Below are 24,529 nucleotides of genomic sequence, written 5' to 3' on the forward strand. Positions count from 1 at the left end.
TGCCAAAACAAAAAACAAAAAAAAAGTATAGTGTAGTATTTCAGATACCGAGGCAAATAAATAAGATAATGTGAATGAATACTCGCAAACCAGGGTTACCCCAAAGGCAACCACTGTATTGGCAGGTGGGGAGATTAGACCTGACCCCTTTCAGGTAAACCTCCCTAGCTGAGCTCGTCCAGAGACGCTAGAGGGCACCGCTCAGGCCCCGCTGGGCCGATTTGTATAATTTTTTTTCTTTTAAACACGCAGCAAGCACTTTGCTTGCTGCGTGTCCTACCCGATCGCCGCCGCTCACCACCGATCTGCCGCTACCCAACGCAAAGGAGGGCCACCCCCCGCAGACCCTGTGTGCAGCCTGGCCAATCGCCGCCAGGCTGCACTTTGGGGTGGATCGGGAGTCCCTGTGACGTCACAACGTCGACATCATTCCGTTCGTCGCCATGGCGACAGGGGAAGCCCCAAAGGAAATACCGTTTAGAACAGGATTTCCTTATGGGCGTGATCGCCGGCGGCGATCGGAAGGGTGGGAGGGAGTCTGCAGCAAGGGGAGAATCGTGTAGCTAGCACTAGGCTAGCTACATGACAAAAAAAAACGGGCGAAATAAACCCTCCCGCGGCCATCAGAACGCCCAGCAGGTTAAGAAGTCACTTTCTGTGGATCGGAAAGATGGGGCAGAACCCCTCCACCGGGTGTGGACGCGTCAGTATACTGAATTGTAGAACAGAGATGCCAAAATAGCATAAAAACGATTAAAAACCGTTTAAAAAGGGGAGGTACTAGTGGTGGACCTACCTCCTCCAAGAAGTCACCAAAAATCATTGGTTTATAATGATATACAACAATTTATTTACAAATACTCCACAATTGCAACGGTCCAATCCTGCTTCATCAGCCAGTTAAAGAAGCAACAACAAAACTGTGTCAATAGCAGAACCAAGCAACTTTCTTGGCGGTGTCCTCCAACGTACACAAAATGTTCAGGAAAAACAGCTCAAGTTTTATTGTCACATTCTGTGCATCAAGCTTAAGGAGAAATTAATTCAAAATCAGAGCTTCCTGGGAACCAAGCCATAATCCCATTGCCACAACTTGATACATTACGCTGTTTTTTTTTTATTATTCTTTACTTTAATTCGAGGCTCTGCTTTGATTCCCAACTAGGTAACATTTCAGAGTACATTAAACCGCTTATCTAAACAGTATCCACAATGTGTTCTCCTGGCCTTAAAGAGAACCTGAAGTGAGAGGGATATGGAGGTTGACAATTAATTTTAAGCAATACCAGTTGCCTGGCTGTCCTGCTGATCCTCTGCCTCTAATACTTTTAGCCATAGACCCTGAACAAGCATGCAGATTAGCCGCATGCTTGTTTCAGGTGTGTGATTCAGACACTACTAATGCATAAAAGATCAGCAAGAATGCCAGGCAACTGGTATTGTTTAAATGGAAACCTGACACAAACATGCAGCGTTTATACTTTCCTGGGGCCCCCTCACTGTCCTCCCTGGCCACTCAGTTGTCACGCGGTCACGCTCCCACAGCCGGGCATGTTCTGCACCTGTGCAATAGCACTGCATAGGCGCAGGGGCGTGGCGGTCCTCCCATGCACAGAAAAGCGTGACTGGCCAATTTACTGCATGTGACCCCGGGACAATGGTGCGGGAGCTCACAGCCCACATGGTGCTGGAGGGAGCCTAAGGTAAGTATTAATGCTGCACTATAGATAGTTTCAGGTACACACAAACTATAGATATAGATAGATATCTCCCTCCCTCCAACTCATGGGCATAGCAACCACCCCTGTGACTCCTTCCATCATAGGCAGGCCCAGAGGTTTTGAGGGCCCCTCCACAAGTGCAGCCAATTAGCAAAAAAAAACAAAAAACTCCCTTTACTCAGGAAAATAATGTGCAGGAACATGTGTAATTTTTTTTCCTGCTACCAGACACTGCTTCACAGCAGAACACTCTCCTGCCATTTGCCAGGGACAAAGTGGGCCCCATGCTATCATTTTTGCAGGGGGCCCTATTAAGTTTAGCTACACTCCTCCTCACTTCAGGTGCCCTATAATATATTTACGGCCCATCTGCTTCTTAAACTGGTTTTCTTCAACATGAAGGTGGAGGAAATATTGTGTGTGTAGATTGACATATGAAATACGGGACTTGTATCTGCTATGAAGTCTACTCTTCTCTGAACTCAGCTATAAATTATTGATAGATCTCAGGAAGATGCGAGATTGCACAGTCAGCAGTGTCGCCGGCATAACACAGGCCTGGAGCTCCTGTCACAGGAGGACAGATATGAAGAGTAGCCAGGAGCATGATGGGGAACCTGCTTTGTCACATGTCTACCACAGAGGCTGCATTCCGCATGTCACAGGTGGAAGGTGGGAGGAGACACCGCTCAGATGTGCAAAATGCTGAGCTATTGAGCTAAAAGAAGAACCAGGTGTAGTGATTTATAGGTATGGTCCATGAGTGGTGTTAAACTGTTCTTATCACCTTTTTTCCGGCACCAGCAAACTCCTCAGCAAGAGTTGCACACACGACTCATCACAGCATGCAGGAGATAGACTTTCTCAGGCTTTTTCAATATTCACGTTATTTATTCAGGAAACAGAAATACAGATAGATACAGTTCATCATATCCTAGCCAAGCCAATCTTCATGTTTAAGTTCTTGGCATTACATCTCTTGATTACCGTCCTAGTGACTGTAATCAGGTCTTCTTAGATCTATTCTAAGTTACATCTAGACTACCTATGTACAGCAGACATATCAGATTACATATAGAATGAAAATACTTAGTGGTCCTCGTCAGCATCTAGGTAGCATGAAGTAGGAAGCAGAGCAGGAATCAGAGAGCACTCTTTCAGCTCGTCCGCTTCTTTTAATACCGACTAAGAAAGAGTTAAATGTGACCTCATCTTCGCCCTCCCACAGACCAGACTATTGGCTGAGCCCCCTCGTGGTGTCATAATACCCACCTACTCGATTAATATTTAATGAGGCTTTTGCCTTACTTACAGGAATTTGGTATTTTGATAAACATGGCCTATGTTGATTGTTCTTGTGGTGTACATGTTGAGGTCAGTGTAGGCCTGTGGCCTTCTTTCAGGAACATGTTCTCAGTATCTGCTTGTATCGGCTACACGCAGACACAGATGCTTCTGCCTGAATCACAAGAAACTATTTATTTTAAAGGCATACTCTGCGGACAAGCTTTTTACATAAAACTCAGGCCAAATAACTGAGGCCTACTTAAATTATAACAAGTGGCAAAGAATTCTGTGTGGTTTCAAATTTTTATCCTGCTTGAAGGTAGACCAATGTGTCTGATGACCTCAGTAATTAAGTATTCCTAATGCATGTCTTGTCCAATGAACAATGTCTCAGAGGGAGACAGTGTGCCAGTGGTACAGGCCAGGACCTGCTCAGGTGCGCATGCTTAGGTTACTATAGTTGCACATTGGGGTTTATACATCTATACAACAGAGGCTGGCCTATACTTCACTCATACATTGGCTCCCTTTGCCAAAGTGGTCATTGGACCAACACACGCATTCATGATGCTTGATTACCGAGCCCATCAGCTTCTTCAATGCCATTTACGCCATAGTGGCCACATTTCCATACATATCTGAACACTGGCTACAGATATTAAGAAGCACTTTATTAAATGATGTAGAAAGTACACGCTCTGTAGTGCAGATCCATGAGTTGGAGTTGCAGGTTTACTTTTACATTAAATCTTTTTTTTCCTACATTTTTAGTTGCATTGCTTGAGTGAGGAAAAAGAAAAATGTAAAGACAAAATGTAAATATTTTTTTATTTAAATAATGTCATAAAAACAACAACAAAAATCAATATGAGTTAATACAAATAGAAGTTTACAATAAATAACAGAACAAAACCGCATTATATACATACAGGGCACATGAGATTATAAATAAAGAAAACGCAATGGACGATTGAGATTGGCTTTTACAATCAACCGCCATGAAGGACAACAAGTTGGAATGGATCTGTATAGAACAGTCGACAAAAAAAATATTCTTCATTTATTGGCAACAAGGGGATTCTGTACATCAGTTGGGTTTATATACAGAGGACCAATATTTACAACATTGAAAGAGGGGGAGGGGCGTTCTCCTCAGCTTGACCAATTCTAAATTTAGCACAGCAAGCCATAGAGAGGCAAAAGCATCCTGGGGTTAACCTTCAATCATACGTCAATTACCATTATTATCGAGAAACTGGGATAAACCAATCAACCAATCCGGGGGATTAAGCAATATTAACTTTTCTGGTAGAATTGTAATATTAAACTTGAATATTGGAGAACTCTGGAGGCCACCATACAGGAAGACGGGGCAGCCAATCAGGATGCATTTTGTCCTGACTTAAAAATTTCAGAGACTCCTTACCTTGAAGCTTGTCAGGTACCGACTCAGATTAGGCCAGTTAGTGTGGTATTTGTCCACTAACTGTAGCCTCCATAGACCTTAAGGGACATAAGTATTTAGCGCCCCGCTGAGCTGATGTGTTCCAAAACACTCAATGGATTATTTTACTAAAAAGCAGATATGATCAACGAGAAGCACAATTTTTGTGAAATTTGTCAATAGAGTGATACCAGAGCCATCAAAATCAGCTGTAATTGCATTTGATGGACCCAAAATCAAGCATTGTACAAATTGGCTTCAAGTGAGAAAAATTGAAATTCATTGATCCTCGCTACTAAGGAAAAAAAAGGGGGGGGGGGGTGCAAGTCTACTTGAAGGGAACCAGTGGTAAACCTCATGGAAAAATTCCACTAACATGACTGGGCGGAAAGAACCGTATTAGGTTTTGGATAAGTTGTACTAAACTACATCAACACTATTCAGCCAATTACAATACTACACGTTGTAGAGGTTGCAGTGATTGGAGAACTGTTGACTATGAGGTTTCCTACTGGCAGACTAGCAGGTCCCTTGAAGCAAACAAGCACCAACAAGGGTAAGCCCTCAATAGAGGGGGTTGTATAATAAATTCTGTGGGTAGTTGGGATATGGGGCTATCTCAAGTCTCTCTTGCCTAGCCCTTATTGGATAAGCTAAAGTCTCTAATCACAGGACAAAAAAATGGCAATAGTAGCAATCATACTGGGATAGATTGGTAAATTCAGTCATTGTACTTCATACGTCCCATCCTGCTCACTAAAATATTCACACAGTAACTGATCCTAGACTCAAAAACACACATTTACAAAAATAGACAGAATATGTTACAAGCATCCTACATGGGCACCTTCATTAAATCTGTCACGGTGTATGAAAAAACACCATTTCATTTACATTTGAGGTATGCAATCTCCACCTTAACTCAGTTTGCCTCTTCGAGCAATGATTGGGCGTTAAAAAAAAAAAAAAAAAAAAGCGATTAGTGTATTTTGATTGAAATGTGATTGAACTAACATAGCACCACCTTCCTGTTGTCCAAACCATCTTCATGCAATAATCAAGACAAAAGAGGCCATTAAAGCTTCATTACTGCAAACTCGGCAAAACATTACTACAAAGAGGTGTTACTTGGTGCAAAATAACCAAAAACACAGACTGTAAACAAGGCAGTTCATGGAAGTCCACTCCAGGGAACAAGGGGCTACAGGAACAACAGTTTCATGAAAGCAAGAATTTATTGGTTGCCATGGATGCAGATCTGGCTTCCATCCTCCATCTTGCAACACCTTTACTGCTTTACATTGGCCCACCAATCAGAATGAAGCCTACAATGGGAAGACACAGCTTGACAAAATTGGAATGTGATTGGTGGTTGCTTGGCAATATAAGAACAAAAGACTAATAAGGAAGCCTGAGTAATATCTCAAGGCCACAGTACAAGTGCTTAGGTCTATTATGGATTTTAAGTGTTGTCAAGCAGTTTCCACGGAGGCCAACTCATAACCATGTACATTCTGAATATAACCTTCCTGGGCACATCATGATGAAGTTGTCTTCAGGGACAAGTAAACAAAAAGAGAGAAACCATGGTTGTCATATGCAGTATGGTTCTTTCAATCTAAAACCGGATAACTGAGTCCTCCTGTCTGAATTTTTTTTTTTTTTTTTTTTTTATGGCCAACCCTAGCAAGGTTCATGGTTCAATTTTATACCTTGTCCTGACAAAAGCTCAGAATGAAGATAACTGGTTGCCACAGGTGACAAACCATTAACACCCACCACTGTCAGAACAGAAATGAGAACCCAAATCATTTTTCACATATCCCACCATTTATAAAGGAGGCTCACTTCCCATACACAATGGCCTTTGGACCTTCTCACCATTTTTCACACACAAAGACTGTACGTTAAAACAAAATGGAAATCACCACACACTCTGGTTCTTTAAGGCATGTTTGCCCCTCTTACAAGAAAATACTGATGCTGGCTCTTCATCACAAAATGTGGATCAGACAAGTTCATAAATAAAAAACAGATTGCACTTTATGTACAACCCTTGTTTACACCATATAAAAATATATAATTATCTTGGCTTGCAACTAGAAAAAACAAAAAAGGAAGACCAGATAGATTGTGAACAGCGCAACAGGGGATCTTAAGTAGCAACTTGAGCATCATAAAGTTCTCCGTAACAGCAGCAATAGACATCCCTCAGCGAAAGGCTCGCCTGTGTCCTCCTCAATTGTTTTTTGATAGAAAACTTCCTTTAAACACCAGGTAACAAAAAGTGGACTTATGCAAGGAAACTAAACTTTTTTTTGGTGATCGACTTCGTGGTAAGAGGTTTAAGAGTGCAATAAGTTCATGTCCTTTAGATGATGGAAAGATGGTCATCAAGAGCTGTTGGAGGAGCCTTCTTTGACGTTCCTCAACAGCCAAGTTGACAGTGTGTCCAAGTTAAGTTTTTTTTAGATCTCATTTGTTAAATAAAATAAGCAGCATAGTCATCAGTGCTTTTTTTTACAGTTTGGGTTCCAGTTGTAACATTCATCCATGGTTGGCTGTGATTGTCACAGAACTATAAGCTCACCCTACAAGAAGAAAAATCTATTAGATGTATGGCTTATGCAGTTACCAAAGTGATAGTTCATATAAAAAGGCAAGACAGGTCAAAAAATCCCTTGTGACTAATGGGCGATTTATGAACATTTCTTAAAGGAAGGCTTTACCAAGAGGCATATTAAAGAGGCCATCCCCATTCCTTTTTCAAAAAAATGCCAGTTATCTGGCTGTTATGCTGATCTTTTTGCTGACCAAGTGTCTATCTCAAAATTAAATACTAATTTGATTGCCCTGCTGATCTGTTGGCTTCAGTAGTGTCCGAGTCACCCCTGGAACAAGCATTCAGCCAGAGTCAGGACAAACATTGTGCATATTTGCTCTGGGTCAAGAAACTCAGGATTAGGCTGAATTTGGGTAGCATTGGAGTCCTTCAATGTATGGTGAGAGTGGAGGCACTACAGTGTTCTCCCCAGAATTTTTTTTCCAGCTGGGTGGCATGAAAAAGTAGCAGAGTGGGGCGTGAGGAGAGAATGCAGGGCCGGAGCGTCTCTGCAACTCTGCTTAGAGCACAGGAGAAGGTAAGCTGATGACAGCCGGGTGCTCACCAAAACTAGCCGGTTGGAGCACCTGGCTAAGAAAGCCTGGGGAGAACACTGCACTAACACCATTCATGGCACACAACCCTTGTTACCAGAGTATCTGTATCATTGGGCAGGTCATTTATAGAATGCCATGCATGGATTTTTCTAGAATCATCATGTACTGCACAATGGTGTGTTCCCCTCACTGCTACGTAGACAGCAGATCCATTCACAACGGACATGTATGGATGGATCCTATACTTAACATAGGATCCATAACATGTCCATTGATCTGCTGCTCTCCAATGCCATAGACTGAATAATTTTGAATTCAGTGTGAACCAGGCTTGCCAAGCAGAGGATCATTGCAACAACCAGGAAGCTAAAGTCATGCCCATGTCTATGGGTGGGTGTGAAGTGGGGCATTGCCCGGAGGTGCAGGTGGGGGAGGGGGGCGCATGCAGAATGCATATCAGAAGCTTTCACTCACCTCCCAGGATTCTCGTGTTCTTCCTTCTTCCTGGCTCTAGGCATCCCATGTCATGGTAGCAGTGTCCACTGTGATGTCATCACAGGGGGCGCTGTTACCATGATACGGGATGCCTAGATGCCTAGAACCAGGAAGGAAGGCGATACAGCACGTGGTGTGGAGGTGTGTAAAAGCTTCAGATATGCACTCAGCATGTGCCCACATTCCTGTGTCCATAAACGATATACAATGTACATTGCATGAGAATGTTAATTGCCCGATTAACTCATATCCATAGGGGTAGGGGCAGGTGGAATTTCTCAAGAGTGCCTGTATCTGATGGCCCCCTTTTGCTATGGGGCTCCATAATCTCTAGCTACTCCACTGATGCCAGTGGTTAAAGGAAACCAGATGTGTTAATTGTGTATTTATACTTAGCTGGGCCTTCCTCCAGCCCTATGAGGTGTGTGGGCTCCCTCACCATCCTCTTCGTTTGCTCATCATTTCCGTCAGTAATTTGGCCAGTCATGCCTGGCTGCACTCCCATGGACAGAATGCTCTTGACTCTGGGACTCCGACAGGGGGGGGGGGGGGCACGAGCATGGCCAAGGTGCGCATGCACTGAAGAGCACGAGCAGCCAGATTTCCAGAAGGCGGTGAGGAAGTCCACGCACCTCACGGGGCTGGAGAAAGGCCCAGGTAAGTATAAATACACCGCTTATTAACGGCTCAGGTTTCAGTTAAAGGGGCACTACAGTGAAAAACTGTAAAATGTAAAATATGTGCAAACATACAAATAAGAATATTTTTTTCAGAGTAAAATGAGCCATAAATTACTTTTCTCCTATGTTGCTGTCACTTACAGTCGGTAGTAGAAATCTGATAGAAGCAACAGGTTTTGGACTAGTCCATCTCTTTATAGGGGATTCTCAGTGATATATTTATTTGCAAAAGCTCTTAGAGAATGGCAGTTGCTCTGTCCAACTGCCAAAAAACTGTAGCGAGCAGGGAAGCTGGCCAGCATAGTTTTATAAATCCTTTTTAGGGAATATCTTTATAAAGAATAAAGGCCCTGCTGGGAATCCCCCATGAAGAGATGGACTAGTCCAAAACCTGTCACTTCTGTCAGATTTCTACAACCTACTGTGCGTGACAGCAACATAGGAGAAAAGTAATGTATGGCTCATTGTACTCTGGGGGGGGGGGGGGGGGATTTATTTGTATATGTTTGCACATATTTTAAATGTTACAGTTTTTCGCTGTAGTTCCCCTTTAAGTATTAAGATTCAGGCATAAGTTGGAGCCATTCTGGCCAGGGAAATAGAGGAAGCCTATCTTTTCTTCCTGAACATTTAAAGAATCAAGGGATGCTTTTTGGACCTTTCTGAAGAGCTCCAGCATAGAGGACACCTCTCTTCCACATCAGCTAGAATATAAACCTAGGAGCAAATTGAGCTGAATCTGAGAGACAACGGTCAGTCAGGAAGTCATAGAAGTGTGAAAAGTTAATGTGACCTTGGCATTTCTTTAGCTTATGAGAACTCTGAAGAATGCTTAACATCGACAATCCATCAATGTGTTTATGAAGGTGGTGTTGTTGGATACAGCCAATGTGGCCTCAGGTCATCCATGCTTCCTCACTGTATTGTACATGCCGGCACTTGGTACATGTGTCAAGAGATCCTGTTCTTGGAAACAAAAACAAGCTGGGTTCAGTTCTTACCGCTTTCGTGGCTTCACCTCCCAGCCATCTCTACATTTCTCAAAGATCAGCTCTCCACCAGGAGCGATACGGCTGGCATGAAAGTCCTTCAGGCAGAAGGTAAACCTGAAAACAATGCAGAACGTTGATTTCCAGTTAAATTAGTTTACCATATTACTTACAGGTAATCAACGTTGGATAATACTGAAGAACAGAGGCTGCCATGTTTATTGCCTTAAATGGAAACTCTAGGTATCTCCTCCCACCCATCTACCATGTGTAAAGAGAAGGAAGTACTCCCCTCAGACCCTGCTGCTCTTTCTTCCTTCTTAGGGACTTTCTTAATAAGCTCAGCTGTCACCGTGGCAAATATCCCAGTGCCCTTTGTCAGAATGGGCATCAGTCATGCACTCTTTGATTACTCAGCTCTGTGGTAAGGTAGGGGGCAGCTTTGAGTAAAATGACCGCTACCCACTTACCAGAGTAATAGGCTGTAGGATCAATCCCTGTGGACACTCGCCACATACCTCATCACTGGACTGGATAAGTGGGGGCATGAAAACTTTAGAGCAGTAGTAGCTGATGGTTGCCTTCCCGTGAGAATTACCCCTTTTCTCTCAATGGGCAACTTTATTTTGCCCAGAGCAAAAAAGTAATAGACCCAACATAATTTGGCCTTTGCAAGGAGAAAAAAAATAATGAGTTTCCTTGGACTTGCTACGAGAGAGAGAACGAGAGAGCACCCAACTTGTTAAAGTGGGCAGTAGGTAACTAATTTCAGGGATCAGTGAATGTGGTCTGGACTCACTTCTGTTGGGTTTCTCCAGATTTCACCCGGATGCGTCGGATATGCAGCTCCTGTTCACCGCCGCTGGTGTCTTTCCAATAGCTCTGGAGGGAACTCCAGAAAGAGTACCAAGACTGCTTCGTGCCTTCCCATTTCAGCTTGATTGTCATCAAGTCACCAATATTTTCTTCAGTATAAACCAAGAAAGTGTTTGTGAAGTTGTATCCGATCTTTTCGGGCCTAAAATGCAAAAAGGTATTCAGAGTCAGAAGAAAGCCTTTTAAAATATATCATAAGTTACCAATGACTAAGGACATGATTCAGGAAATGGGTGGACTCCAGACTCAACAGTACAGTAAGGAAGCTTGGTTTGGTCACCAATATATTGGCAAGTGACTGCATTAATGGAAGGAAGATATCAGCTGTATTCCAATGGTAAAGCCAAATCCAAGAAAGAAGGCGATTAGCTATTAGGACTAGGCTTTCAGGGTATAGGATGGATGGAGACTATCTTTAGTTGTTACGATTAGAAGATTGAAGTTAGTTTTCATAAGGGGTTTAACATTAAGGGTTTAGGTTTCTAGTGAGATATGGTCAACAAGATTTTCTGCAGAGCAGAAAGACTGAAATAAATAAATACTGATCTGGACTTTTATTCTCCAAACCAGTGGTCCTCAAACTAAGGCCTGCGGGCCGAATGTGGCCCCCTGAGGCTTTTTTACCGCCCCCCCCACACGGAAAATGTATTACTTATAGATGCGGTCAGCTACATCTTTAAATATTGGTGGTCCACATATAGAATAGCAGTGCTGGCACTACCCATCCACATGGAAGCCAGAAAGCGGTCATTCGCTGGTTTCCAATCAAATTCCACATCAGGTGACACTGCTGTCCAATTGAACTGCAGGTTGTCACCTGGATATGCTTCACTGTCTGGCCCGCAAAGACTCCTACATCATCAGCCTGAAGTATTTTGACCCGGCCCTCGACCCAAAACGTTTGGGGACTCCTGCTCCAAACAATCATTTTACTACACTGAATAAGTCACACCAGAGGGGCTGACAATCTAATGTCCCTTACATCCTGTAAGTGCAAAGCTAACATTTTTGGTGGAAACCAAAGTTAACCTAGCAATAGTAATACTTGTGTTTAGCAGAACTTATCAGCCAAGTACACCAGTTGACGTACCCAAAAATAGTTTGTGGTTGACATGGTGATGGCAGAGGCACATGAGATAATGGGTAAAGCTGCAGTAAAATGAGGCCCAGTGTCTACAGTTTGTTGAGCAGACCAATACTTACACTGATAATGGCAGAGTGGCTGAGTCATTGTTTGTTCCGTAGAGTAAGACTGAGAAGGTGGGCTCTGATAAAGAATCTTGCTTCTTGTAGTCAAAGATGTGCATCTTCATTTGATAATGGTAAACTGTAAAAAGTAAAGGCACGGGAGTTGAGATAACTGCTAGTAGTTACAGCCATAAGAAGCAGAGAACAGGCGCTGCTGAAGGGTTGACCAAGAGACAGTAGAAGCTGCTTTGTTGACAGCCCATAAGCTATGATGACCCTCAGATTGACTGTCTCCGCCCCCCCCCCATGTGCTGCTGTAGTATCGACAGGTGCAGGGTGCGTGTAAAAGCACGCTTTTACAATTACTGGTCCCTCGCTACAGCTTGCTTCCTCTAGTGTCCCGTGCAGCATCTGAACTGGCCACTAGAGCTCCAGGCTCACTGTCCTGTGACTGTAGTGTGCCTGGACCTGCATTGGCTAGTTAAAGCTGCACAGTACACTAGAGGATGCATGCCAGAGCAAGGACAGGTAGCAATATATAATGAAGCCTGCTCCGCAACGTACTGTGCATAAGGAGCCCCAAACCAACCCTCAGTATATCCCCCATGGATAGGTCAGCTCCCCCATTTTACTTCTGCGGTACATGGAACGGTGTGTTCCCGGAAAAAAAAAATGAATTTTTAACCATTGAGCTAATTAATACAATGAGAGTCCTGGGTTAAAAACCTGGAAAAGACACTACATACATGGAGTTTTTATGCTCTTGCATTTGGACGAATGTCTACCTACAGCCCGCTGTTGGGTTAATTGGCTCCTACTGAGACTGTGGTAGAAACATTAGATTGCAAGTCTCTCTGAGGCAGGGGTGTAACAATAGTCCCTGCAAGGGATGCAGCCACAGGGGAGGCCCAGAAGCTACAGGAAGCCCTGTTCTGTGAGACTGAAAACTAAGGGCATGGAGAGGAAAAGCTTTCAGCTCTCTGGACAATTGTTCTAATGACTGCATCTGCTCAGCCTCTGATAAGGAATCATGCAAAGTTTTGCAGACAAATATTTGTAGACAGTCCCTATTCAGTGTTTAGCAGGCTCTTGTGTACAACCTGTTCTACCCCTCTAAGTGCCAAGTCCTGTAGTGATGCTTGAAAAGTCTGGGCACAGATGTTCACTACCCTTCCCTTGCCTCCCCTTGGTGCCCTTCACGGTCTTGGGGCCCGTCTCACAAGCGTCATAAAACAAGTGTGGCCATCATGATATTCACACCCATTACAAGTGTAGCCACAAACACACCTGCTCTGGAGTATAGTCCTCTGTATCAGAGGAAGGGAAGTAGTCAGGGCCTCCCACAGGTCTGGGCACCTCTTCTGCTCCCTCTAGTAACACCCTTGCACGTGAACAGTTTATTGCTCTCTATAAAGTTCTGTGAAAAGGGTGTCCACACTATATAGCTATGTAAATAAACTCCAGCAAGACCCAGTGACAGAAGTTTATTAGCACATATTTGCATGTGGCAATACCCTTGAGCACATGCACTTCAGAAGAAGGCCACCGCATGAAATACAGCAGAAGACACTTCTCACACCCGGCAGCCTCACCTTTGTAAGGCATGTGAGCTCTGGTCTTCAGGTACATTTTGCTGTTCCTCTTGTTGGTGTTCCTCTTGGCGTTGTAGCCAATGGCGTTGCAGCGATTCTTGCGGCAGCTGAGGCAGATTCCTTTCTTGAAGCGATTGGGGTCTGTGCACTGGAAGGCAAAGCTCTCCTTGTCCTTATTGATGAGGGAATCCACAAACAGGTGGACGGACCTCTCATGCTCACATTTGACTGCTTCACCAATACCTAGAAGGTACAAAAGGCACAATTGTATTAAAAACAGCAGATCAAAGCGAGCCACCAAAATAGGCGCAAACTTGCTTGTGATGGCTATAAAAAGAAAAAAAAATCCTGATTCTACATCTTAGACGGACTCAAAGCACTTGAGAGCTGTAGCCACTAGGGGCATGCTCAGTAGGCCACCCTGCAGTGTTAGGGAGTCTTGTCCAAGGACTCCTTACTGAATAGGTGCTGGCTTACTGAATAGGAAGGAAGAGGTTTGAATAAGTACAGCCCCTCTCCCCCCCGGGGTGTAACACTAGACCCTGCAAGGGATGCAGCCGCAGGGGGCCCAGAAGCCACAGGGGGCCCCATCCTGAGAGACTGACAACTAAGGGCAAGGAGAGAAAAAAAAAAAAAAACTTTCTGCTCTCTGCACAATTGTTCTGATGACTGCATCTGCTCAGCCACTGATACCGAATCATACAAAGTTTTGTAGGCAAAGATTTGTAGACCGTCCCTATTCAGTCAGTGTGCTGTGGGTGGGGGCCCCATCTAAAGTTTTGCAGGAGGGCCCAGTGATTTCTAGTTATGCCCCCCCCCCCCCAAAGAGATCTGAGGACCCTTGGTTAGACATTTTCCCTTACCAGCAGTCTGTACACCATATACAGGTGTGCTGCAGCAAGTTGGTTTTTAAAGAGCATGGACTGTTGGCTTGCTTGCCGACTAGCATTGGTAGAGACCAATTCTAAGGAGGGAACCTCAGCGCTGGTGAATTGCTCCAGTACAAAAATCACTGCGGTTTATTTTGGTAGCCAAGATGGTCAATTTTGCAACCAAATACAAGTTTTGCAACCCAATTGCTACTAGAGATCCAGCTTGCTGCGAGTGTGTGTTTTGAGTGCAGAGGGTTTATGATGGTGTGTATGAAAATTGACCACTCCCCTCAGCACCTGCTTTTCCCATATTTAAAGTCACAGCTGGATAATCATGGCTACCTTGTTTCTGCATATGGTGACAACAGGAACAGCCCAAGGACTTAAAACTCTTAGAAGTTGGGCTTCTGCAGCAGCAGAGCAGCTAATTTGTAAACACAGGATGTTAACAATAGTTCGGCATCCATGAAAGCAGAAAGTAGACACTGCAGATTTATTGCAGGATTTTTATCAGCTGTAACAAAAATGTTTTCTGTAAAGATTATGCTGTTGCTTATCTTTTAAAGCAGAGAGGAAGTTATGAGGTCAGGTCCGCTTTAAATAAGATGGAATATTAGAGATATCCATTCTTTAATATACAGGCTATTTGAATCCTTATCTAGTTCAGAGACTTACTGCCGTAAGCGATGGCCCCGAGAACGTCAGCTAAGCCACAGCCTGGCTGGAAGTCTCCACCATTGGGGTAGATGTCTATGTGGCCAATGGGCATCTGGATGCCAATGCTGACTCCGAGTGCTTCTCTGGTGTAGGTATGAAGAACATCAACGAAATCTGCATCATCCGGGGACAGACGCTTGTGGGCTTCAACCCCTTCAAACAGGGGGCCTGCTGGGTCCAAACCTGGGGGGAAAATATTGAGAGGCTACAGTCAGCATTCTTGTTTCTGCACTGACAGTTGCAACTGTAATTTTCAAGACTCAACTGGAATGCAGGCATGCTTTGTGTCACATGGTCACACCCAATTGCTCCGCCCACATCCATAGGGGAGAGGAAGAGAGCTGCATTGGAACTCCCTAACATGAGCAGGCTCATCCACATGCCAACCTAGGCAGTTACCTGGGACCTAGTGGGTATCAGGGAGCCCAACTGCCACACTCTGTCCCGTCTACCTCCTCAGATTGCCAAAAGGAAGGTCAGGATGACCCAAATCTACTACTTTGCCTAGGGCTCCATTTTATCTTAATCCATCATTGCTCCTGACTGTCTTGATTGGGCCAATCCTAAACTGCATACAATTTGCATGCAAAGCGGAATCATTAGTATCTCAATGACCATCTCAAAAAAACAATGTGAGAAGGTACTGAGCACCATCACAGCAATACTAACTAGGTGATAAATAGATTAAAAAAAAAATTCTGCCTTTATGCCAATTAGTTTAGCTGGAAGCAAAAAGAATAAAAAACAAAAACAAAAAAAGAAACCGCAATCTAGATCTAAACACACTGAAATATTTCTTTGTCTAATGCCGTAATAGCAGAATTAGGATATAATCCATATTTGTGTTCCCACAACAGAGATTGTATTATACGCCGGAAGAGTTTAGGACCAGAAGCTTAACATTCATACAGGAGAAAAACATCCCATCTACGCTCATTCTGATCTAGTGGAAAACAACGGCAACCACGTTTGGCCTCCTGCTAGTGACATATCCAGTACAACGAGGTCTTGGAATTTCCTGCTATGACCTGAGGATCAGCATGACAGCTGAGAAACTAGCATTAGGCAAAATCGGGGTTTGTGTTGTGAGTTATGAGCTTCCAAAAGCTAAAACAAAAAAAAACAAAAAAAAACCCACAACAGATACGTTAAAATGTTAACTTCTTTTCAGTAGTGATGGTACTAGTTACAAGTAGCTACAAGTAGGTGCTGCCCACTGTGGAGGGGGGTGTAAACCTACCTATGCCGCCTATAGCTGATGCAGTCCACGTACCTCCACTACTCCCTCCTTCCAGGTTTGAAGAAGGAGGAAGTAGTGGAGTTACGTGGGACGCATCTGCTATAGGCGGCAGGCCGGCAGCATTAGTAGGTTAACCACCACTCTACTGTGGGAAGTGCAATGTAATTTAAATTTGATTACAAAGTAGTTACGTACTCATAACTACCATCACTACTTTTCACTTCCTCATTCAGAGTAAAGTAATTTGTAAAATACAAATGTAGCCTCAAGCAAAGTCAATCTCTGCTTATACATTTTACAGCTATATGCTACTGAGCAAACCAATTAATTTTTTTTTTACTGAGCAATAATGTTAGTGCCAACGTATCCTCATGACTAGTATTTAAACCGCACTGATATAAAGTGAAGACTATTACTTTGGTGCAGGTAAAGGAATGCTAAAGTCAATGTTTTTATTAATACTCCATTTCAGCTTCCTTACAGGTGACCAATAAGAACATTTCTCAGGTTATAGGTTGGCAGTTTTACATGGACTTGACTGCTAGCCAGAAAAGACAAGAGATAACCTTTAGATCAAACTTTTCTCCGGGTGGACTCAGAGCACTTCAGAGTTGCAGCGCCTTGGGAGTCTTGCCCAAAGACTCTTTACTGTTTAGGAAGCGGCTTCAACTGGGATATGAACCCTGGTCAAGGGTTCCAAGCTTACATCATGGGTATGCTATCCAGCTGTCCATACATAGCAACACACGCAACTCTACAGTAGTGACCACATGCATAAAGAACATCACTTACCTGTAATACGTCCAACTGTTCCATTAACGTGATTACCGGCAAAACCCGCAACGTGCGCCCCAAGACTGTATCCGATCATGTGGACATTGCGAAGAGAAGTGTTGGCTTTCTCCTGTGAAGATAGTGGCTTTATGAGTGGATTTATACACATCCGTCTTGTCAAATAAAGACTACAAGCCCTCTAGTTTATACGCAACAGCTGTGTCCCCGGCCTGCCCTCCGATAGACCTCACTGCAGACAGTCCATGTAGTGTCTACAGACAGCTGAAAATTCCTCTCTGGAAGCTACCAAATTGTATAAATCAGGATTCCTTTTTAGTCATGTCTGCTTCCTCAGAGGCAGCTGAGAATATCAATCACAATTAGGATGAAGCCTTCACACCTTCAAGAGACAACTGGGAGAAGCTCCAAAAACCAACTTGGCTAAACAGTACGGCCTCAAGTCAAAAGACCAGATTGAGTCTGAAGAGAGTTCTGCTGCAAACAGAAAACTGATTACTGGAACTATGATTGGATGTTGAATGATCACAGATACTTGGTAAATATTTCTTAATTGTACAGTGTCTACCGCATGTGTGAATGATCAGTCTAATAATCCAAGGACATTATGGTTTCTTGTTTGAGGGTCACAGGAAGATGATAGAGCCACTAACATAGATTTTAGGTTGGAATGGCATTACCATCTGAACAATTTCTAACCAGGACGTTAAATGAGGATCTGACCACCAGTACTAGATCCTTTAAACTACCTTAGTAATGGCTATCCTCCTCAAATTATAGGGGCAACCTGTAACAATAGAATATGGTGGCTACCACCTTTCTCTTTACCCAATAAAATGTCAGTTTAAGCTTCTGTAATGTCCAGGTCCCACACCTGGAACAAGTATGCAGCCAGTGAAATTAGTCTCCAGTCAGACCATCTGCTCTGCGGGTTTGTTATTGGCCAAAAATGACTTAAATACTATCAGGATCAGCCAATCAAGTAGGATTTGTCTTCAGTGGAAAAAGTAACCTCTACCCACCTCACTAGAGATTTTCTTCTAGAGCAAAGGGCGTAAAACACCCCAGATCCTTCCTTGATAAAAACTTCCCTGAGGACCTGATAGGTTGTTTCAGACAATGTGGTTGCCCCTAAAGGAGGTCCCAGTGGCCAGGGGAAAGCAAGTACTGCTCAGGACTGGGAAGCACAGTGAGATTGAGACACAACCTCTGCACAAATTGCTACCAAGATAATGTGTCATTACTAGAAGACAGGCCCTCTGGGACTTAAGCTTCTTAGAACCAGAGAACTAAAAGGTGAGTCCACCAGAAAAAGATCTACACAAGCTTACCTGCAACCAGTCCATAAATGTGGCAGTTTCTTTCCCGACAAGTTTTGTGTTATTCACAGCGTCTGGGTACAGTTGATGGGCGAGGGACATCCAGTCCACCACAATGACATTGGAGAAGGGTTCTCTTTCATGAAGTGCATGTACCAGCTTGTGTAACCATTTCTCAAACAGCCCGCTCATCTGGAAGAGAAGACAGAGCACTTAATTAGGTCATGCAGAGAAGGATTCCGACGGACAGCCAAAAGTGGAACTAAAAGCCCTCTAATGGAAGCACTGCGAACCACAGTTCCCCCCGTTAATCTATATGGTAGCTGCCCCTCATAGGTTAAGCAAGCATCCATGTCAGTTAACTACCTTAGAGCATAGACAAACCATATGACCATAGACCACGTTCTGACTACCATCGTTCAAAACTTCAACTAAAAAGTCTGGCAACTCAAGAGAATAGCCATGGCTCAAATATTTATGAACAAGAGAAAGGGCACAGGTGGGTACTCACCGTCCAGCCATGGATGACTATAAAGGTCTTGGCCGAGGAGTTGTAGTTGCAGCTCTGTAGGCAGTCATCGTTCTGCGGGTCCAGAAAGCAATCTTCATCAGCATTGGCAGAGAAATGGGCATTAAACTGAATGTCTGGCTTCTTAGCAGTCAGATCCTCATCCGCCTCTTTCAGCAAGTTGGCAATGGTGTCGTCTGCAGGTAACAAACACAAGCACGTCAGCAGGGAGATCTAATTAACGGGCACCTTTACAGCTTATCTAAACAATCTGTTCAAAGCATTCTCAAAGACTATGGGAAGGTGGTCCAACCAATTGTACAATCAAGAGTGTATGGGCAGTTGTAATGTGCCTTGATATGGAATTTCCATGACCAAATGGAGAAAACCTATCAGAGCGACTTATCTGTACTTCTACCAATAGGCTCTAGGAACAACCATCCAATTTTGTGTGGTCAGGTTTACAACTTCCATGTTTTAAGAGGACGCACAGACCTCGAACAGATTGTGTAAGTAAGCAGTGCGTGGAAGAGATACTATTAGCCAGTCAAGATTGGACGTGTGTGCCAGGATTTATCCATAACCATAAGGAAGGCTGAGTGCCAAAGAATCAACACCTTTGAATTATGGTGTTGGAGAAGACTTCTGACAGTCCCTTGGAAGACAAGAAGATCCAATAAAAGTATTAACCCTGCAATCAGAAATTAACCCTGAGAGTTAATTGGAAGGAGCAATGCTGAAGATGAAATATTTTGGACACAATGAGAAGGCAGCATTCATTGGTGAAGAAGACCTTGATGCTGGGAAGGACCGGGGCAAAAGGAGGAGGGGACAGAAGAGACTTAGATAGCTAGATAGTATCAAGGAAACAACAAACATGACATGAACTTGGACACATTTGGAGAGGCAGTAGAAGATAGAGGGCCTGGCGTGTTGTGTGGCCCATGCAGTCACAAACAGTCGGACTCAAAAACAAACCAGGGCTTTAACTCATTGGGTACGGAAGGCTCTGGACAGGACTTCCAGATTGGGTCACAGTGATCAGGTGGTCAGGAACCAATGAAAACTGCTCCTGAGTCCTGACTGATGTGTCGGCATGGACGCGCTATTGCGTCCCGTGCACGAGTTAAAACTACCCCGCATAAGGCTTAGGCAGCCATAAGTGTGGTATAGTTTCGGAGGTCCTGAAATGGGTTAAGGGTCCGTGTCCACTACGTACGAATATGCAGCCAGCATTTCCCCGCATTCGAACCAGACAGGGATGCGCTGCCCAGGGCCGGTTCAACTAACAATTGGGCCCTAGGGCAAAAATTAGCCTGGGCCCCCCCCCAACAGACACCCCCTGACCAAAAAGCGTCAGAGGCTCTTTGTTGCAGCCAAATTTCCCTCCTGGGCCCAAGAGCTGGCTGCTGACCCTCCCCCAATCACCTCCAACTTAACAGACTCTGCTGAGTCCCTGGGGAGCAACAGTTAAGATGGGGGAGGGACACCTTGGGGGCCCCTACAGGCTCTGGGGCCCTGGGGCAATTGCCCATTTTTTCCCATGGTAGCTCCGGCCCTGGTGCCAGCATGCCATCTGAATCGAATGCCGGTGCGATTCTCGACAGCATGCTGCACAAGTCATGTAATATGTTCACTGTACTTCCAACACCATGCCAAGTAGAGATGGTCCATGAGATGCAAATCATTTTGAGTTGATGCAGCAGTATGAAAATCTATGCAACTTGAACTAATCAAATCCAGCTGAGGTGAAATTCAGTTGGACCATTTTCAAGTTGCATACATTTTCATATAACATTTTCATAAAACTGCATCAACCAGTGGCGTAGCAAAGGAGCTGTGGGCACCAATGCGAGTTTCTATACATAACAATTGATACAGCGCACCAAAACCTGCAAAGGACAACCACAGTGTCAGAGGTGCAAGAAGGGGATGGGGAACAGTTGGATAATGATTAATACCATTCAAAGCATCTATAGAAGTGATTATTAACAGCAAAGGACCAATACTGAGCGAATACTGCGGTTGAGGGAGGGCACGGTGGGGCCCCTCTGGCCCAAGGGCCCCGGTGCGGTCGAGACCTCTGCAACCCCTATTGCTACGCCACTGGCATCAACTCAAATGTATTTGCATTGACTATCCGCCAAGGATACTTCAGCTCTCTATAAAAACCTCAACAGGTTGCAATAGAAGTTTATACTTTGAGGTCCGATCCCCAAAGAAACAATCTGAGCAGTCAACTAATATAGCAGCAAAACGTCCTTGGAAACTTAAAACAAAAAAATAAACACACAAAACAAACATCAAAAACCATGCTAACAGCTCTCCAAATCGCTGCAATGCAAACAGAAGATCAGCGGAAGTCCTTCAGATAAAAGTAACCACATCAAAAGGAGCCGCCGCATCTTTGTACCGCACCGCCCCCTTGTGACCAATATGGGTACTGCAACACATCGCTGGTATCCGAAGTATCCCGAGGCAAGGAGCGTGTCCCCAACACACCCACACCATCGAGTTCACTGCAGGCGGGCGCAAGAGAACCTGTCATTACCGGACAGTGCTTGAGTGAATGAGCCACTTTTCCACTAATGATCTACTTATTAAACCAACTTATTAAATAGACACAACTTTAATTATAATTACAACTACATTCTGCTGTAACCTCTTCTTTGGAAAAAAATTGGGCTGTGATAAACGAAATGGCATCCACATTTAGCCCCTTAAAGGGCATGCATGGATTTGGCAGCCAGTTGCCCCCCTGGATAGCGGTTTGTCGGTGTGTACTGATTATAACATTTATCCCCCTCTATCATTAGCTGCATGCTGGATCTCTATGCAGAAGCTACAGGTGCAGGCAGGATGGGAGGCGGCGCTAGGGCTCTATTGTTGGGGGGCACCAGATGTCTCATTATGCATAACGCTGCTCTCTCCAGATCATACACACTGGGGGGCTTCTATCCCCCGAGCACGCCTGCCAGAGGCTCAATCTGCGGCACTATTCTCACAGCCCCCCATTGTCTCTCTCTGCAGAGCCTAGTGGTGAAGAGGTCCACTAATGATACAATCTTGATTGTACAATCTTACCAAATCTATGTAGAGGAAGGGTAAACTGAGGGAAATACTTTTGAATGGATTTTTTTTAAAATAGTCCCTCATATTACACAGGAGTGGTAAGATTGTACAATCAAGATTGGATGCAAGCAGCAATTTATAGCACAATTTGTAAACGTCCAAATCAACGCCAGTAAAAGCTGCAGGACAGTTTTTTGTTAGATTTTTTTTTTGCCACAGGAATTTGCTGTGATAATTACACAAGTTTCTACGCATTTTTCCAGAGACGGCCGATAATCAGAGTTCACAGCATATACCATGCGTGCGTTATAGGATTATTCAGTTATGGGGGATATGGATGCCTCTCTGTCAAACCCCATACAGGAATAAGGAAATATAACTGATGAGTCACCATTTGTTATTTACCATGAAAAAAAATAGAAATAAAAAATGCAAAAAAAAAAAAAAAACTGTATAAAAAAAAACAGTAACATCCCCAATCTTGGGATTTGAAGATCAGATATGATCACACACACTGTACAATTTGTATTTGTCCAATTAGATATTTCACTAGACCAAAAAAAAAAAGTCTTGAATCAGATCAGAAATTGAAGAGGAAGTATTCATTTGTCAAAAGACTGAGCTTCAATGTCGACTTTTGGTCAGTAGATTGTACTCGATCAGAATTATGGTCTGTCAGATTTCTTAAAAAAAAAAAAAAAAAAAAAAAAAACACATCCAATCAAACAATCATTTTTAGGTGGTATATAAAAAAGTTGATTTTAACTTGCAAAAAAAATTAAATCAATTAAAAAAAACCCTTCCTCAGAATTGGGAAGGGGATTTGATGTCCAAATAGCTCTGCACTGGCACAAAATCATTTGGACAAGTAGAGTTTAATCACAACATCGACAATACAATCTTGATACAAATTTTACCAAATCTAAACCAGGCTAAGCAGTGAATAGACTTCGCATGGATACTTCAGGTAGATGTAGTAAGATTGTACAATCAAGATTGTACCATAATAAATGAGCCTCAAATAAAAACGCAAAGGTGGTCAGATTGTACAATCAATCAAGATTGTATCGCTGATGGGCTGCTCAAAACATTAGGGAAAAAATGAAAAAGGTTTTCTGACGAATTCATTAGTGACACTGGGCTCTATTCTCAATGAGTTTCCGCATGCGGTAAAGTACATGCGGGAAGTTTGCACCCAAAATACCGGCAAGTTGGGATTCTCAAAATGTTCCGCATGTTTTTTCCGCATGCGGAAAAAGTGTGATAAAAGTGCGGGATTCATGCGGTAAAATTTCCGCAAAAGTCGGTATTTTCCGCAATAAAAGATCAATTCTCAAAGATGTTCAGGCGCATCTTTTCTTCGTTAATTACCGAATTTTTATCACCTACAAGAAGTAGGTGATATATTCCGCATCCCATTGACTTTAATGAAGTGTGGAGGCTTAAGGGCTGTGCTTGGTGGACTTTAACTTTTTTTTTTTAAACACTTTTTCATGCGACCTTTTTACCGCATGATTCCCGCATGAATAATGCCTGTTTCCGCATCTTTTTTCCCGCATGCGGCAAACATGCGGAAAATGTTAGTGAATGCTAAAAAAATGCGGAGTTTACCGCTGGCGGGAATTTACCGGTAAAATTTTGCGGTACTTTTGGCTCTTTGAGAATAGAGCCCACTATATTGCAGGAAAATACCCCATATAGAGGCAGAACCCTTCACCCTGCAATCTGGCATTGCCCCTGAGAGTACAATGTGCTTAATACCCCATATAGAGGCAGAACCCTTCACCCTGCAATCTGGCATTGCCCCTGAGAGTACAATGTGCTTAATACCCCATATAGAGGCAGAACCCCTCACCCTGCAATCTGGCATTGCCCCTGAGAGTACAATGTGCTTAATACCCCATATAGAGGCAGAACCCTCACCCTGCAATCTGGCATTGCCCCGGGGAGTACAATGTACTCCAGCAGGACCATTCATTCATTCATCAGTCAGCAGCCACAAAGCTGCTCTTGCCGTTGAACTTGCTCGACAAGCCCTGTACAAAGGCAGGCAGTTTACAATGCACACAGCAGCCACGTGTACTGCCATTCATTGCTTGCAGCTGGGGGTGCCCCATCCCTCTCTCCCTATACACGATCACACACTTACCTTTCAGCAAGCCTTCCTCCTCCAGCAGCGATGCCTCCCCATAGGGCTCAGCGAGCAGCAGCCAAATCCACAGAAAGCCCAGGAATACGCGCATGATCTGGTCTCACCGCAACTTTCTTTTAAGTTACTTTTGTGCTTGGCTCCTTTTTTTTTTCTTTTTTTATTGCTTATTATATTTTTGTTTTGGCTTTTTGTGTTGTGTGTGATTGATTAAATTGCTGAAGCCCCTGTGTGAACTGGATCTGGGCTAGGAGCAGCGGCTGCCTCCTTTGAATGAATGCAGAGAGCAGTAGGAGCAGCTCTGGTTAAAACACCGGCTTGGGTCACATGACCCATCAGCAGATTTTGCCATCATGCATTCTTCCTCCCTGTCTCTCTCCTGATTGGTCGCGCCTACTACACTCCCAATAGACTTGAATGGAAAAGGGC

General features: G+C 43.8%; 1 protein-coding gene across 1 annotated transcript; it reads right to left on the reverse strand.

The window, feature by feature from the left end:
* Nucleotides 1–3,819: 3,819 nt before the first annotated feature.
* LIPG (lipase G, endothelial type) lies at nt 3,820–24,394 on the reverse strand. The gene is made up of 10 exons (XM_068251377.1): nt 24,101–24,394; nt 18,883–19,076; nt 18,384–18,563; nt 17,053–17,164; nt 14,979–15,203; nt 13,432–13,674; nt 11,855–11,978; nt 10,575–10,793; nt 9,788–9,892; nt 3,820–7,043 (listed from the first exon to the last, which is right to left on the reverse strand). The coding sequence occupies exons 1-10, from the start codon at nt 24,192–24,194 to the stop codon at nt 7,031–7,033; spliced, it is 1,509 nt and encodes a 502-aa protein (XP_068107478.1). The 5' UTR covers nt 24,195–24,394; the 3' UTR covers nt 3,820–7,030.
* Nucleotides 24,395–24,529: the final 135 nt, after the last annotated feature.

The sequence above is a fragment of the Hyperolius riggenbachi genome, chromosome 1 (genome assembly GCF_040937935.1).
Source record: "Hyperolius riggenbachi isolate aHypRig1 chromosome 1, aHypRig1.pri, whole genome shotgun sequence".
In the NCBI taxonomy this organism is placed as follows: domain Eukaryota; kingdom Metazoa; phylum Chordata; class Amphibia; order Anura; family Hyperoliidae; genus Hyperolius; species Hyperolius riggenbachi.